Source organism: Octopus bimaculoides, chromosome 8 (assembly GCF_046866305.1).
Source record: "Octopus bimaculoides isolate indiv1 chromosome 8, ASM4686630v1, whole genome shotgun sequence".
NCBI lineage: Eukaryota > Metazoa > Mollusca > Cephalopoda > Octopoda > Octopodidae > Octopus > Octopus bimaculoides.
Genome location: NC_142935.1, coordinates 100,134,472 through 100,151,077, shown reverse-complemented (window position 1 = coordinate 100,151,077; position 16,606 = coordinate 100,134,472). Strand labels below are relative to the sequence as shown.

The 16,606-nt window shown below is 37.0% G+C and overlaps 1 protein-coding gene across 1 annotated transcript in view; it reads right to left on the bottom strand.

Annotated features, from left to right (window-relative positions):
• Positions 1-712: 712 nt before the first annotated feature.
• The window catches only part of LOC106868178 (adhesion G protein-coupled receptor L3), an 88,381-nt gene continuing 72,487 nt past the window's right edge, over positions 713-16,606 (bottom strand). The window contains exons 5-21 of the mRNA XM_089356870.1: positions 15,830-15,957; positions 14,666-14,959; positions 14,060-14,160; positions 13,216-13,407; positions 11,904-12,087; positions 10,150-10,263; positions 8,764-8,951; positions 8,081-8,133; positions 7,336-7,456; positions 6,488-6,591; positions 5,998-6,100; positions 4,938-5,091; positions 4,367-4,433; positions 3,845-3,911; positions 3,059-3,147; positions 1,953-2,121; positions 713-1,464 (exon numbers count right to left, since the gene is read on the bottom strand). Of these exons, the coding sequence (XP_089212996.1) occupies positions 1,324-1,464; positions 1,953-2,121; positions 3,059-3,147; positions 3,845-3,911; positions 4,367-4,433; positions 4,938-5,091; positions 5,998-6,100; positions 6,488-6,591; positions 7,336-7,456; positions 8,081-8,133; positions 8,764-8,951; positions 10,150-10,263; positions 11,904-12,087; positions 13,216-13,407; positions 14,060-14,160; positions 14,666-14,959; positions 15,830-15,957 (2,269 nt within the window). The 3' untranslated portion in view covers positions 713-1,323. The remainder of the gene's footprint in view (positions 1,465-1,952; positions 2,122-3,058; positions 3,148-3,844; positions 3,912-4,366; positions 4,434-4,937; positions 5,092-5,997; positions 6,101-6,487; positions 6,592-7,335; positions 7,457-8,080; positions 8,134-8,763; positions 8,952-10,149; positions 10,264-11,903; positions 12,088-13,215; positions 13,408-14,059; positions 14,161-14,665; positions 14,960-15,829; positions 15,958-16,606) is intronic.

The following is a 16,606-nucleotide window of genomic DNA, read 5'->3' as shown; positions in this document are numbered from 1 at the left end:
GTGAATGTCCAGTGGAGGCGGTAATGATACTGGTGGCGGTAGGAGGAGTAAGTGGTAGTAGACGTAGTACTAGTAGTACCAATAATAATAATAATAGTGGTAACAGCAAACGCGATTGCTTGCTTGCGCTAATAAGCATATATACATATATATATATATATATATATATATATATATATATATATATATATAAAACAATTAATAATGATAATAATACTAAATAATAATAATAATAATAATAATAATGGTTTCGTCTTCTCATAAAGCAAAAAGAGGATTGTGGGTGGGTGTGAGTGAAGGCGGGGGGAGAGGCATTAGGAAAGAGAGGAGGGGGAGGAAATAAGGAAAACAATGGAGTGAGGGTGATGGTGAGAGAAGGAAATTCATTGTTCGTTATTATTAAATGATTAATGAAGTCTTTTTTTGCGTAATAAATGTTTACAAGCATTTAGTCCGTGTTTTCAAATATATATATATATATATATATATGTGTGTGTGTGTGTGTGTATAAAGTATGTATGTAAGTATGTACACGTCACACATATTTGCATGTTGGAGTCAATTATTTGCAGGAGAAAGTGCCTTTGCCGGATGAAAACATCATCATTGTGTCAAAACTGAGTTGATAGAAATCTCTACCGATTCAGGGGTTTTTTTCTTTTTTTCAGTTTTCGTTAAAATTGTTTCCTTGTGGCATTGCAGTCTCCTTGTATTTTGTATTCTTTTTTTTTTTTTTTAATAAAGTTTTTCTTTTAAAAAATTACTTTTATGTGTTTGGAATATTTTTTTTTTCCTTTCAATTTTCGTTAGAAATCATTATATAATAATAATATTATGATTATATTTTGTGGGTATTTTGTTGCTTGTCAAGCATTCCTTTGCTTATTTTGATTCTGAATTTCTGCAACAAAAGAGCTTTCTATCTCTTTGCAATATGTACGATCCAATTCTCAGAAAAAAAAAAATGAAAATAAAGACTAAAAAAAAAAAATGAAAAAAATGAAAAGAAATTTTTTTTTTAATGAAAAAGGTAAATTTTTGTCAGTTTTAGATGGGATATTTCTTTGAGTTGTTTTAAATTACTTCTGTCTGTCCATTCTGTGTTCTTTGAGAGCCTTCAAATGACTCCCAAATTAAAACCACACACACATATATATATTATATACATATGCATAAATTATATATCATAATGTTTATATAGCACACATATATATACATGTGCATATATATAATTGTGTGTGCTTATGTAATTGTATGTATATAATTATATACACATATATGCATATGTTCATGTGTAGAAAATCTAGCGCCCGAAGATAAATGTTACTGTTTGTTGTGGTTCGGAGCCGCCATTTCGTAGTTTGCTGCATCTGTCGGTTTTCTCGTAACTGAAGCAGTTTTGGTACTTGTGCCAGAAGTCGACTTTTCTTTCACCTTTAGAAACCGTTTGTATTCTTTCCATACCTGAAAAAATATAAGGTGATGTAAATATATATATTATATTATATTGTATTATATAAATATATATATTATATTATGATTATATTATATATATACATATATATATATATATGGCTCACAACGAGCACTACATTTTCCTTCTGTATAATGTCAGTTACTGTTAATAACAAGCTCTAATTAAACTATATATATGTATATATATATATATATATATATATATATATATATATATATATATATATATATATATATATAACTTTTATAAGGAATATTCTAAAAGAATATGTAACTGAACTTATATTAAGTGCTCTATTATTTTGAGCAAATAAATATATATATATGTGTTTTTATATTATTAATAAATTCATAAAATTATCAATAATATTCGCAAGAATATATACATACATATATATATATATATATATATATATATATATATATATATATATATATATATAAGAATCCGAGAAAACATTCGTCTCGATACCAACCTGCTTATTGCCAAGACAGTGGAAGCAGTATATGAAGTATCCTTGTAGACTGTTTAAAATGGTGAAGATGTACGCAACGACGAGAGTAGCTTCGTTCATGTAGAAGAATCCAAAGACCCACGTCAGACCAAGGATAACTTCGAGGGAGAGGGCACCTTTAACCCAAGCGCTGAAGAAGAGAGGCAAAGCAAATACATGAATCATTCTTTTTAAGAAATAACATTAATAGTCAATAGTTCTGAATGCCAGAAAGCGGCGACGATAACAACAACAACGCCAACAATAACCGTTTCTAATTTAGGTTCAGGGCCTCTTTGAGGAGAAGAAGATATTTGATATTACCGATTCTAGTACTTGACTGGAACTAAACTTTAGCGAAGCCGGAGAGATTGAAGACGACGTTGACTTCAAAAGGATTTGAACACACAATGCAAAGGCAATGAATTAAATGCGGCAAGACATATTGTCCAAGCTCTACCGTTTCGACCATCCATCATAGAAATGATAATAATAATCTGTCTTAGAGTCATGTCACATATTTAAGATGGGAGTATTATATAAACTTAATCATCAATTGTTATTTGCTTTATCGAACCCAGGAGTTTGAAGTGCAAGTTGACCTTAGAGTACATCGAGCTGAGAACAGTGGTTTCAAATTTTGGCGCCGTTTCTTTGGTGTCGCTGATTCGACGCTGACTTATGCGATAAATAAGACCCAAAAGTACGATATGTAGATGCATATAACGCTGTAGGGTTACGCCTGATTGATTTGGAAATTTGTTTTCCCAAATTATCTATCTATCTATCTATCTATCTATCTATCTATCTATATTTCTGTGCGCAGGATGCGCGCGCGCGCGTGTGTTGTGAGGGAGAGAGAGAGAGAGAGAGGAAAATAGTGTGTATGTTAGGCTCCAGCGCCAAAAAGTATCATCGCCAAACAGGTTGAATGTCTAGCCACACCGTGTCAAGACGTCAGCGTCCAAACAGCTGTACCCAGTAGTCTCATTCCGTCTTCAAGAGACAGAATATAAAACGGATTTACGGTAGATATAGAACATGAACTATATGTATATTTATTTATATATATATATATTTATACATACCCGATTGTTCCTACCATGTCGTCAGGAATGACGTAGCCAGAATGTTGGTAAATAGTGATCAGTGCATAGGTCAGGATTATGGCATTCACCTAAATGTAGAAGAGTAAACAATTGAGAGACAAAACAGTAGATTACATCTGAGAGTCTGATAATATTTACACAACACACATGCACCCTCTGCACGCGCGCATACAGCATGGCATTCTGTCTAACAGTAACAGTCTTACCAATTATCTGTTCTGTTCACTTTCATAAACTTCCTTCAAAAGTGTGCAGACAAGTTCCTTACGTGAATCGTAGTTGCTTAATTCAGAACGTTGTTATTATCTTGGACAAGTCACTAAGGTCTCTTGAAACTCTGACCATCGTTTCTGAGAACGGTTTACATTCTGAACCAGCATGTCATCAGAGTAAAACAAAAGACTGATACATAGTCCATTAATTTAAAATGATGTAGCATAGGTAATATGGCGAAAAGAGTTTCATTCGATGTTGTTTAATGCAAAGGTAGCTTTGATTCAGCAGACCTGTGATCAGAAGCGCTCTCGTCATGACCATTCCATCTTTTTATATAGCTAGGATTGCACTGACCGTTGCAATCTTTCCCCTTTTGTTAAGACGGTGGGGTTATGATTCTTAGCCGAGGCCGCACTGTTTGCTTGTTTAAGTGGGTTGGGGTTCAAAGATGGAGTTTACCGATAAAATGATAAGTGTTAGGTTAAAAAAAAAGGGTCACGGGTGCCGACTTTTCCTCCCTGGCTAAAAATAGGAGGTTAGAAAACTCACCAGCAAGACAAAGGCCACGGGTCCGTTGAAAGCCCAAACAAAATAGTTTTCTGTGGAAAGCCAACAACTGCGAAAGAAGAAACAAATGTATTAATTCTTGTATTTCGCTTGAATAGACGAATATCCCATATGCATACATACATACATACATACATACATACTTTATATATATACATATAATATATTATTTAAGTCTATGAACTCTATTTGGAATACAGGACAATGTAATGGATTTTATACATAATTATTATGGATTACTAACTACAGAAGAATTACCAAAGAGGCATATTTGAATTTCAAGAGTCTCGTTCTAAAGTCTACTTACCAAAATCAAAAGCAATAAATTTTAATCTATATTTCAAACAAACACCTTTTTATCATATTACTTCATATTTTTAAAAAAACTACCATTCGATAAATTATACAAAATTCAAAGTTTATATCCCTGAAGAGCAGTAAGCATAAGAGGATCTTATCAAAAGAACTCTGTAAATAAAATAAGAAACGATACTTCGAACTTACTGTCTGTCTGTTCCGTAGCCATCCAAGTTGACGATGGCTGAAATACTGACAACCAGGGTGGGGAATCCTAAAATAGAATTAACAAAAATGTTACATCTACCTTTATAGTTTACCGTTCACAGTCATGTGTGTGTGTGTATGTGTGTGTGTGTATGCATACATGTGTGTGTATGTGTAGTTTTTCTTTTCTTGTCTTTGTTTTACACATACATATGCATATGTATGTGTGCATATTTTTCCGTGTATGTGTGTAATTAATGAACGTGTATGTATATATATATCTTCATATATGTACACACACACATATATGTGACAGTTTAAGAAATGCCACCAGAACACACACACACACACATATATATAGAGAGAGAGAGCGGGCAAGGAGAAAGAAAGGAAAGAAGAAAGGAGGGATAGAAAGATGTGTGACATTGTGCTTACGTGTGGGAAGTTGATGTGAAGTGTACATGTATGTGTGTATGTAGACTATGTATGTATGAGTAACTGTGTATGTGTATGTGTTAGTGTATAAGTTTGTGTGTGTGTGTGTGTGTGTGTGTGTGTGTTCATTACTCACCATATCCAAATATATAGTAATAAATCATCTTCGATTTAGCGGTTTTGAACACCTGGACAATCATGATGAGGATTTTGGCAGCTTCCATCAACATCCAAGAGAATGCAGCCAAGAAGAAGTAATGCATCAGCCCAGCAAACACTGAACACACCATCTGTGCATAGAATGGAATAAAGAGAGAGAGAGAGAGAGAGTAAGAGTGAGAGGGAGAGGGAGAGAGTGAAGACAATCAGGAGTCTTTAGCAGGTATAAAGACAGGTGTTCAGATTCATGTTAACTTTGAAGAGAAGATCTATGATTAAAAGACATTGTAGGTCAAAGCATGACATAATTTTTTCCACTATTCCGTATCGATTATGCCAAACCTCAGTGAAGTTCTTTCAAATTTCATTAATTGACTAAGTTACCAACATAGCATTATATATGCAAATTGGATTTACCAGTTTAGTGGATCCAACTAATAAATTATTAACTGAATAACTTTTCTTAAACCGACAAGATAGGTGTACTTTCTGAAAGATACAGCTAACTCAAGTAAATCTCACTTTTTCCGTTTCGGAATACATTTGTTAAGATTTCTTGGTTCGTTTTTACACACGTAAATATGTAACGTGGAGGCAGCTAGAACACAGGGTATATTTTGTGATGTCTCGAGAAACTGGTACTCCGTCGGTCGCGACGATGTGTACTCCGGTCGATCAGATCAGCAGAACATCCTGCTTGTGAAATTAACTCGCAAATGGCTGAGTATTCCAGAGACACGCGTGCCCTTAATGTAGTTCTCAGGGAGATACAGCATGACATAGAATGTGACAAAGCTGCCCCGTTTGAATAACAGCAACAACTCATTTCTGCCAACTAAGTGGACTGGAGCAAAAGGAAAAATTAGAGGCAGTTGTGTCTATTAATTGCAGTAATCAATCGTAATTAATCTATGGACCAGTAGATAGGGATCTACAATTCGCAAACGATATCAATGTCTTATTTTAAAATAACAACAAAAGAATAAATAAAAAATATAAAAATAGAGGAAGAAAAGCAACCAAAATTCCCATTCTACCTTATTCTTGGTTCTGTCAACACCAATCATGAAAAGAAGTTGAGCAACAAAGAGACAAAAGACAAAATTTTTGTGTATGGAGTTACGTTCCCCTCGTATAGCACTGGAAAAAAAAAAGAAACCATCAATCATTTACTATTTATCTGTGTCTGTGTGTGTAAGAGTATATATGTATGTATGTATGTATGTGTGCGTGCATGTATGTATGTATGTATGTATGTACACATACACACGCAAACACACTTACACACACAAACGTGCACTCTCACACACTAACATTCACTCAGACACACATACATATGCAGTCACTTGTACATACTGTACATGCATATCCACACATTCACACACACACACACACACACACACACACACACACACATACATACGCACACAAGCAAAGAACGAAAGAACGAGAGGAAAAAAGAAGGAAGGAAGGAAGGAAAGAAGGAAGGGAAGAAAAGGAAGAAGGAAAGCACTAAATTCTACTCACGTGACTACGTTGAACGTGATCCAACTGAGGAAAAGACCAATCATCGATATTGAACAACCAACGTAAGTTATGATACGGAGAGCGTTCTGATGGGTGTAAGAAATCTGATTGGACGAGAAAGAAACAGAAAGAACCAATGAAAATAAGGAAATCAGAATTGATTTCTGACCTGATGACAGTTTTCTAGTTTATTTCATTCACGTTTATCAAAGTTCGTGTTTGTATTTGGTTTGTGTTGAAGGAAATACTATTAAACCTCGGGAGGGACATTGTGCCAGTAATAATGAACACACGCACTGGTTCGGCCCTTTATTATTATTTTTGTTAGTGTTCAGTATTGTTTGTGTTGTTATTTCTATTTTTCTTTTTTTGTCAAATAATTATTTTATTGCATTGCTGCAATCTCTTCAGTGATATTTCTTTTTAAGATAATAAGAAATGGAAGAAGCGAGAGACGTGTCACTGGAGAGAGTGCAGCAATGCAATGAAATAATCATTTGACAAAACAAGAAGAAGAAAGAAATGACAACATGAACAATATCGACCATTTGAACTATCGATTAACTGTTTGACCCAAAGTGTTTAACAAACGATTTAGAAAAACTAGTAAAAAATGGCTGATTGATAAATTTCTTGGTGGAATAACTAACCCTTTAACTAACAATAACAATAAACGACTGGACGAGTGCGTGTGTTTATTATTGCCGGCATAATGACCCTCCCAAGGTTTGCTGGGTTGGACCCGATAACCCCTTGTAGTTGTGAAATTAACTGCTTAGCCATTCAGCCAGACCACATGCACATGCGCGCGCACACACACCTGTAAGTATATATTTACGGAACATTACCTCGATACCTTCGACGTCCATGAGAATGGCAAAATTTGTCAAATGATTGCAGCGACATTTTGTTTGGTAAATATTTGAGTTTATCATTTTGCATCCCCTTTGAGACCAATATGGTCGTGTGCTACAAAAGAATAAGACAATATATATATACAGTGCATATACAATATATATATATATATATATATATATATATACAAGAATATACAAGAATAAGGGCAGGGAATCGTCAATTAATAATAGAATTACTATATATATATATATATAGAGAGAGAGAGAGAGAGAGATACACGCGCGCGTGAGTCTTCTAAGGGACCATAAGTTAGGGAAAAGATGTACTCGTATATCTGTCAGTGAAGTGGGTATATTATCCGAAATATATAATTTTAAATATCCAACATGGTTGATCTTAACAATTGGTTTCGCGCAAGGAATACAATGGAGTGTTAGGTAACAATCCGATATATATATATGTGTGTGTGTGTGTGTGTGTGTGTGTGTGTGAGGGTATTTATAGACAATTGGTTGGAAACCCTACAAGAACTTTCGTTATGTTGGTCATGTTATCAAATATCTAGGCAATATTTCACAAAAAGTCAGGGACTTAAAGAGCAAAAGCAAATAACTCACATTAACACACTCACTCACACACACACACACACTCACTCACTCACTCACTCACTCACTCACTCACTCACTCACTCACTCACTCACTCACTCACACATACCTATACAATGAGTCACTTACTTGGCTGTCATGTTCCAGAAAGAGCAACGCGGTTTCACATGGGTTAGTAAAGGCTAAGGAGAAAAAAAAAACAGAAAGAAAACCATGAGAACATTTGATTCGTCCACGGACATTGAGACGGACGTGTGAGGGACAAAGAAACACATGATGGAAGCAGTCCATCTTTGTTCATCTAGGGTGCTTCTGCTCACTCTCTCTCTCTCTCTCTCTCTCTCTCTCTCTCTCTCTCTATCTCTCTCTCTCTCTCTCTCTCTCTCTCTCTCTCTTTCTCTCTCTCTCTCTCTCATACATACACAAGACAAGGGAAGAGAAACACTTATATATATACGTCCGTATACATATATGTATTTACATACAGATGTGTGTGTGTGTGTATGCTGTGTATATAGATACTTCACAAACACTGTGTGTATATATATAGCAGACGCACAAGTACGTGCGGCCACGTCTGTATGCATAGGTATAGAGGGGTGCATCTGTACATGTGTGTGTCTGTGTGCGCTCATATATCACACATATAGACATAATACGTGTGTGTGTGTGTGTGTGTGTGTGCAAGAGAGAGAATGGAGGAAGGAAAAAGAAAGAGAGAAAAGGGAAGCAACAAAGGAGAAGATGTAGGAGAGGTGAATGAGAGGAGACAGAAGAGGAAAGAGAAAAACGAAGAGAGAAGTTGTGCGTACCTTAGTGTGTTCCATAGAAAACTCCACAGGTTCTCGGAGCACCTCTCCATGATAATTAGCAACAGATGCGCTAATGATCTTGCTGTAGATTTTAACATCCTTTTGAACGTCCGGTGTACCCGTCTTTATCGTTGGCATAAGATCCGGTAAACTGTTGTAAGTCACAAACACAACTTTAGCCAAGCCATCTGCGACAAAAACAAAAAGCAAACTCATTTTATGTGCAGATTCTTTTAGTTCTCTTACTTGTATCATTCCATGCTGGAGCACCGCCTTTAGTCGAACAAATCATCAACCCTAGGAGTTATTCTTTGTAAGCCTAGTATTTATTCTATTGGTACCTATTGCCGAACCGCTATGTTACGGGGGCGTAAACACACCAACATCAGTTGTCGAGCGATGGTAGGGATGGGGTACAAACACAGACACACAAATACATACTGAGGAGTAGACAGACCAACCAACAACCGAGGAAGAGTCCTTTCTCTGTGTTTACTTGTCCTGTTTTCCATTTTTTTCTCGTTGCTTATATATTTAACTCGTTTGTTTACGTATTTCATGCTGTTTGCACCGTTGGTGACGTCCTGCACCCAAGTATATATATATATATTATTATTATTATTATTATTATTATTATTATTATTATTATTATTATTATTATTATTTTATATAAGACAGATGTCAGTTTGACCTGGGTATGACTTTAAACTGCATCTAGTATCTGGACCCTGATTCGGTGTGTGCAGTCTCCACTTAGCCACTTTTGTTCTTGCTCTGATCCGGAGTAGTAACACCTGTTAGGATCCCAGTTAGGGGTTAATTATCATCAGGCCCAGGGCAGGTGAGGATCTTCAGCTCTTTTGGCTGCTCATTTACAACTTCTGCCTCCTGGTAACAACTGACCTCGTGACACTCGTTGCATCAGACCAATACAAGTTAAAATGGGACTGGCTCTGCACAAACCATCCTCGCTCTAAAAATATTCACTGTGCAGGTTGTTCAAGACACCAGCCCCAACACCAACATCATCACAGCTCCTTCATAAGTCCGGTGGTGATAGGGAAAAAAGGCGACGGGACAGATAGGGGATGCTATGATAAGATTTCAAACTTGACTCTGTACACAGGCGGCCAGAGGGTGAGGGTCATTTTTGGTCAACTCTGAAATGCGAAACCCTTATCCGTCGACGAGACAAGAGTCCATCATGCATGTCTACACATAGTGTGTATGAGGGTATCTGTGTGTATATGTGTATATATATATATATGTGTGTGTGTGTGTGTGTGTGTGTGTGTGTGTGTGTGTGTGTGTGTGTGTGTAGTTTTGTACGTATGCATGCATGTATGCCTTTGTCTAAGTATCATTTCTAAATGGAATTGGTCCTACCTTTGCTAATGGATCGCAGATTTTCAGAAGGAAGAGCGAAAGAATTGCCTTCAGATTGAAACGATATTTCCGGTTCTTCTAATTTGTCGACATTTAATACTTGCAGCTGAGCCTCTGAAAAAAAGAAATAAGAACGAAAGATGGTATAAGGGACATGTTAGATATTTTATAAGGGTCACGACAGACTTACAAAATATTAGTGGTCAACTTCCATTTTATACGTTTGCCCTTCCAACATACATTTTCATCCCATCATTCTCCCCTCGATGTAACTATTTATTTTTCCTTTGCAGCATCTTGCCACTGAATTTGATCGAAATGATTTAAATTTTTTAAAGGTTTCTACCAACAAACAAAACCAAAATTCAAGAGAGAGGACATGGCCAGTTAAAGTGACTCAAGTACATGACTGGTACATCTCTCCTCATTTACCACGGCGGTTTAGTTAAAATATAACACAGTGACAAACCAATCAATGACAAATGACTGATCTCTGCATGCCTGGTAAGTAAAACGAATGGTAGAGTCATTGACCCCAAACTCGTTTCAACTGTCATGTATTTTCTTGATCATCTCAACCGTTTCCTCTTTTGAAAATACAGGCGTTTGCATCATTTGTTAGGATCAGGTGCCTTCGTATTTCTTTCTTTTCTTTTCACTGGTTCCATGTTGATGAGACCGTAAATCCGTATAAAAAATTCACAGCTTCGTCGCGCGGTCATTTCGATACAAGTGATCGTCACTGCATTCTGGGTAGCTGAGCATTTTGGGTGATTGTTGTGGCATGTTTTGAGGTACAAACAGAATCTCGACTGAGTGCCAACCCGTGTTATCACACATCAACCCGTGCTGAACGTAACACGGTTCACAAGTGAGTGTACCGTGTTATTCGAGACCAGTGATGAATAAGATCAGTGATAAACGAGGTTTCATGTAAATATTTAACTGACTTCTAAAGGATGCCAACCAAAGCCAATTTGTCTAACCTTCTACGAATATTGGAATCTCCACCGCCAACTTTATCGATAATATATCAAAGTAGATTCAAAAATCAATACAAAAATACATATAATTTGCTGGTAGGGCTAGCGCGTTTCGTTTTGAAACCATATTGTACTGCTAGGTATATCATTTTCAATACAAGGCACAAGGCCCGAAATTTTGCGAGAGGGTGCCAGTCGATTAGATCGACCCCAATACGCAACTGATACTTAATTTATCGACCCCGGAAGGATGAAAGGCAAAATCAACCTCGATGGTATTTAAACTGAGAACGTAAAGACAGACGAGCATTTCACCCGGTGTGCTAACGTTTCTTATTTCTTTATTGCCCACAAGGGGCTAAACATAGAGGGGACAAACAAGGACAGACAAAGGGATTAGGTCAATTACATCGACCCCAGTGAGTAACTGGTACTTATTTCATCGACCCCAGTGCGTAATTGGTACTTAATTTATCGACCCCGAAAGGATGAAAGGCAAAGTCGACCTTGGCGGAATTTGAACTCAGAACGTAACGGCAAACGAAATACCGCTAAGCATTTCGCCCGGCGCGCTAACGATTCTGCCAGCTCGCCGCCTTATGTTAAGTATATTAAAGGTTTACAAGTCAATATTGTGTCCTACTTTTTGTGTTAACAGTGCGTTGTTTACATGGACTTATTCGTATCAAAAGTATCGTAACTTTCAATGCTGGCTCTAAATTTTGTAGAAAATCTCTAGAGATAGACTTAAAAATAAAAACACATGTATACCGATGTTCTTTGTCTTTTTAACTATTAGTCGCGGTTCGTCGATGGCATTTACTAGTTTCATAGTCGCAGAATCCACAGAACTCATCAGATTTGAGGCCGATTCCACCACTTCGTGTTTGGTCATGTTGTCAAAGGCTTTCGCCTGATCTTCGGACATTAAATTATTGCCGATTTGTACAACATCCTGGGAAAAAATAGAAGAAAAATGGTAGCTTGTAGAAGTGTATTATTGATGTGTAATGTGTGTGAATGTGTACGATGTGTGTGTGTGTGTGTGTGCATGCATGTTGAAATATGCCTACGTATATGCGTATCAACCTGCATACGCAGACACACAATCTCATACATGCGCCAAAATTCTCCTCATCTATCTACACTGAAAGTACACAAGAGAGAGAGAGAGGGGGGAGAGGGAGAGGAGAGAGAGAGTGTGTGAGAAAGAGAGACATACAGATAAAATAAGCGAGAGAGTAGTTTTTTGAAAACATTGGATGGACAAATGTCCAAGCTGAACATTAAACGGCAGCAATCTCTCCAGCCTAGAAGAACTCATAGAGTTCAGGAGAATTACTTGTTCCCTTCTGAGGAACATAAGCAAGCCTCCATGTGATCGTTCATTTTGCTAGAAATAGCAATGAAATATCTCTCAAATCACACTACACATTTTGAAGAGCACGCATATAATACATTAAATTGAGTAGTCCTAGATGAACCGAAAGAAACCAAGCGGTCACGGTTGGAATAGCTTTCAGATTTTTACAGGCATAGATAATCTGTAATAATCTGTGATAATCCGAAACTAAACAATGAGAAACCAAATAGTAATGACTGAGATTTATCGAGGAAGAATCTCCGATGTAGGAAGAATGGTCAAGTACGAAATGGGGTCCTTCTGAAGGGTCTCTGGAATAACTGGACAACGTGCTTGGTTCGGGCATCATAGAATCTCTTCAAGATGAGCTTCTACTACTCTTGGGAGATCACTGTTCCGATACGAAGGGCATGGAATTAGAATGTCGCAGGAAAGTATCGCAAGACGGATTCTTCAAGCAGAACCAACAGGCAGGAGACCAAAAATGTGGACCAAGAAAGAATTGGCTGGATAATAGCCATAGTTTCTGTTGGTCACACTTAGGAACCCAGCCAGAAAATGTAATGACAGTTGATTCCGATAGGATTCTATGGAAGAAGGAGGTGCCTGAGAACTCTGCCCCTGCAACCTCTCTCAAGAACAGAGAACAACGAAGTGAGATAGATTTTCTTAGATTTTACTGATTCAACAAACATCGCAAACTACGGGTATCTTACTCACCGTAACTATGGAGTCTACAGTTTCTTTCTTAGGTTTGGAAGAGAAATCTAAGGAGTTGCTGAAGCTTTTAAAGAATTTTGATGCAGTGACATAATCTTCAACTGACATTTTCCGTTGAGATGTAACATCCGCCAGCTTTTTAGAAACCACAACTTTGTCTTTATTTGTTCCATTAGACAACTCTGGGGTGGCCTGGAAAAAAAGAAATGGGACATTAAAATTATTAGTTTTTGGCAGAATCATTAAAAGCTTCGGTCAAAATGCTTATCGACATTTGATTACTTTACATAGGTTCTGGGTTCAACAGCCAAAATCAACTTTCGTCTTTAAAGTACTTTCGTCAATAAAGTACTCATCAAGTACTGAGATCGATATAATAGGCTGTTCCCTCCCACCACCATCACCATGTGTCTTTCAAAGAAGACAGGTTATGAGACGTTGGGGCACAGCCGTTTTGGCGCCGCTTATTTGGCATCACTGATTCGACGCTGACTTATTTGACATCAGACGTTTTAATGTTTCACTAGTTTGAATTTCTCTCTCATTCGCTCTTCCTCCCTCACACTCTTTCTACCTGTATGAGTATATTCATGATTTCTGCTGGCTGTGGACAGCTGACACTTTCCATCATAAACAGCAAAATAAACTGTGAGATTTCATATCACAACAACAACAATGATAACAACATAGTGTTCCCTATTAAGGCGCAAGGCCAGAAATGTTTGAGGGATTGTTTAATCGATTGCTTTGACCTGTGGTACTTGTTTGGTACATTATGAAATCGATTCCGCCAGGAACTTGTTCACCACACTGCTGTATAATAAATGAGAAAATAATTACTTACTTCGCTCAAGAAGTCCCTTATTTGCCGAGAAATACAATTGTTAATATTGTGACTCTCTTCCCAGCAGACGGGATAACTGTTGCACTCCCTGAAGGCCATGTCTAAGGTAGAGTGAAAGAGAGAGGAGAAATAATAATGGTAGTTGGGAGAGAGAGAGAGAGAGAGAGAGAGAGAGAGAGAGAGAGAGTGAGGGGGACAGAGAAAAAAGAGAGAGAAATGAAGGAGAGAAATAGATAATAGATAATAGATAATTTTATGGAATGGGAGACGAAAAAAAGAAGAGAGGAAAGTACGAGAACAAAGAGGAAAAGGAAAACAAGTTGAACATAAAGAGTGTAAAGAGTTTCATAAAAGGGAGAGAGAGAGTGAGGGGGACAGAGAAAAAAAGAGAGAGATTTGAAGGAGAGAAATAGATAATAGAAGGATTTTATGGAATGGGAGATGAAAAAAAGAAGAGAGGAAAGTACGAGAACAAAGAGGAAAAGGAAAACAAGTTGAACATAAAGAGTGTAAAGAGTTTCATAAAAGGGAGAGAGAGAGAGAGAGAGAGAGAGAGAGAGAGAGAGAGAGAGAGAGAGAGAGAGAAAGAGAGAGAAAGAGACTTACTGCTTCCTGATGGACAGGGCATTATGGCATCCTGACCAGCAGCTGTACGTGGCCATTTTATATTTAAGAGAGTTTGTTCAGGACAGAATCCGTCTTCACTAATCTCCACAACTTTACCATTTGCGTAAGAGCAAAATTGTCCGCCCATAGAGTCAATAGTTGTTTCAGATGTAGAAAAATCGCCATTAATATACGAGGTTTTACGAGAGGTTGTTAAACTGATGCCTTGATGGTGGTGTGCCGATGATTTTGAAGTGTGGGAATGAGTTGTACGGTTGTTGGATGAAATAACAACTGGAAAAAGAAATAACAAACAAAAATAAATAAATAACTAAAATAAGGTTTCTAACATAGACACAGGGCTAGAAAATTTAAGGATTAATCGGTTAAACCGATTAAATCAAACATAATCTTCAGTTGGTGTTTTATGTCAGAGATGACCGTTCGTTTTAACATTCATCGTTAACGGGAATTTTTATTTATTTATTTAGACATGAAGAATGGTGCTATACATACATACATACATACATACATACATACATACATGTATGTATGTATGACAAAGATGCAGGTAAAGCCGTAAAATGTGGCAACCGGTGCAGACTTTGTGGAGTTAACACTGAAGATATCACCCACATCATAAGTATTTAAATATATGTGAGCATGTCTAGATATGTAGCTATATGCATGAGAAGACAAACATAAAACAAAACATACAAATCTGCACACATACATACAAACAAACAAAAATATCCTGTTGTTGATGTTGAAATTCGAATGAAGGATCCTTGGATCTAGGTTAGAAACCAGCTCTTTCTCTATTGACAAGAAATCTTGAAATAAAACTGAACAATGACATACATACATAAACACACACATACGTGTATGTCTGTCTGTCCGACGAAGGCCGAGCGAGCCGATACTTCGAAGTCACTATCAATACTATTCTTGTCAAAGAATGATAAATTTGTACTCAAGCAAAAGTATGGAGTAATCCTTCAGTTAAATGTGAAGTTGTTATTATTACAACACAACTTAAAACGAAACACACACATGTATTTTAATATAGCTTTCTCCTTCACATACACACAATAACACATTCACACACACACACACACACACACACACACACACACACACACACACACACACACACACACTTACCCTTCATTTTCTCACAGATGAATGGTTTCGCACTCAGACAACTCTCATCGTTAAGTTTTCCTTCAAAGTTAAGCTCAACACAATCTTCTTCAGCGAGTCCATTGTTAGGTTCGCCGGGAGCCCAAAGTCTGTTATAAAGAATAATACAAAGAATACAAAATAAGAATTACAAGGAAAGAAGGAAAAAAATTAACAAAGAATATAACAAAACAATGTGATATAGTGAATAGAAGCAATTTCCTTGAAGGAGTTCAAAGGACATTTGTGGATGTGCAAGAACGGTCTGTTCTTGGGTGCAGTGGCAGTGTTGTATCGTGTGGGCCATTAGATATTTAGGATCTTACAATATACACCCTTATCCAAACAATCCGATTAAGTTCGGTAAAAGCAAGGTCTTGTCTAAGTGACGACATTCTATTAACCCAACTGGTCACCTATTTTCCAGCTAGGGCCATCCTGATAGTTTCTATGCAGCCTCTGGGTAGCTTTTGATGGATATTTTCATGTTTATTCTTGCTCTGGTTTCCATAGTGTACAAACTGCGAACCCCACCTGCCAAACTCTCATTTCAAACACCTCAGCTCCCCCCTCACATTCTTGCGGAATTCCCCAAGATCTCTCTACCAAAATGCTCTCTATCAAAAGTGCTCTCCTTTTACAATATCTCTCTACCAAAATGTGGAAGTCTGGGAATGTTGCGTATTTCTATTGTATAACGTGTTTTAAGATGGCAATTCTAGTTGTCGTTTAGTTCCAGATCGGATAAATCTTTGATAC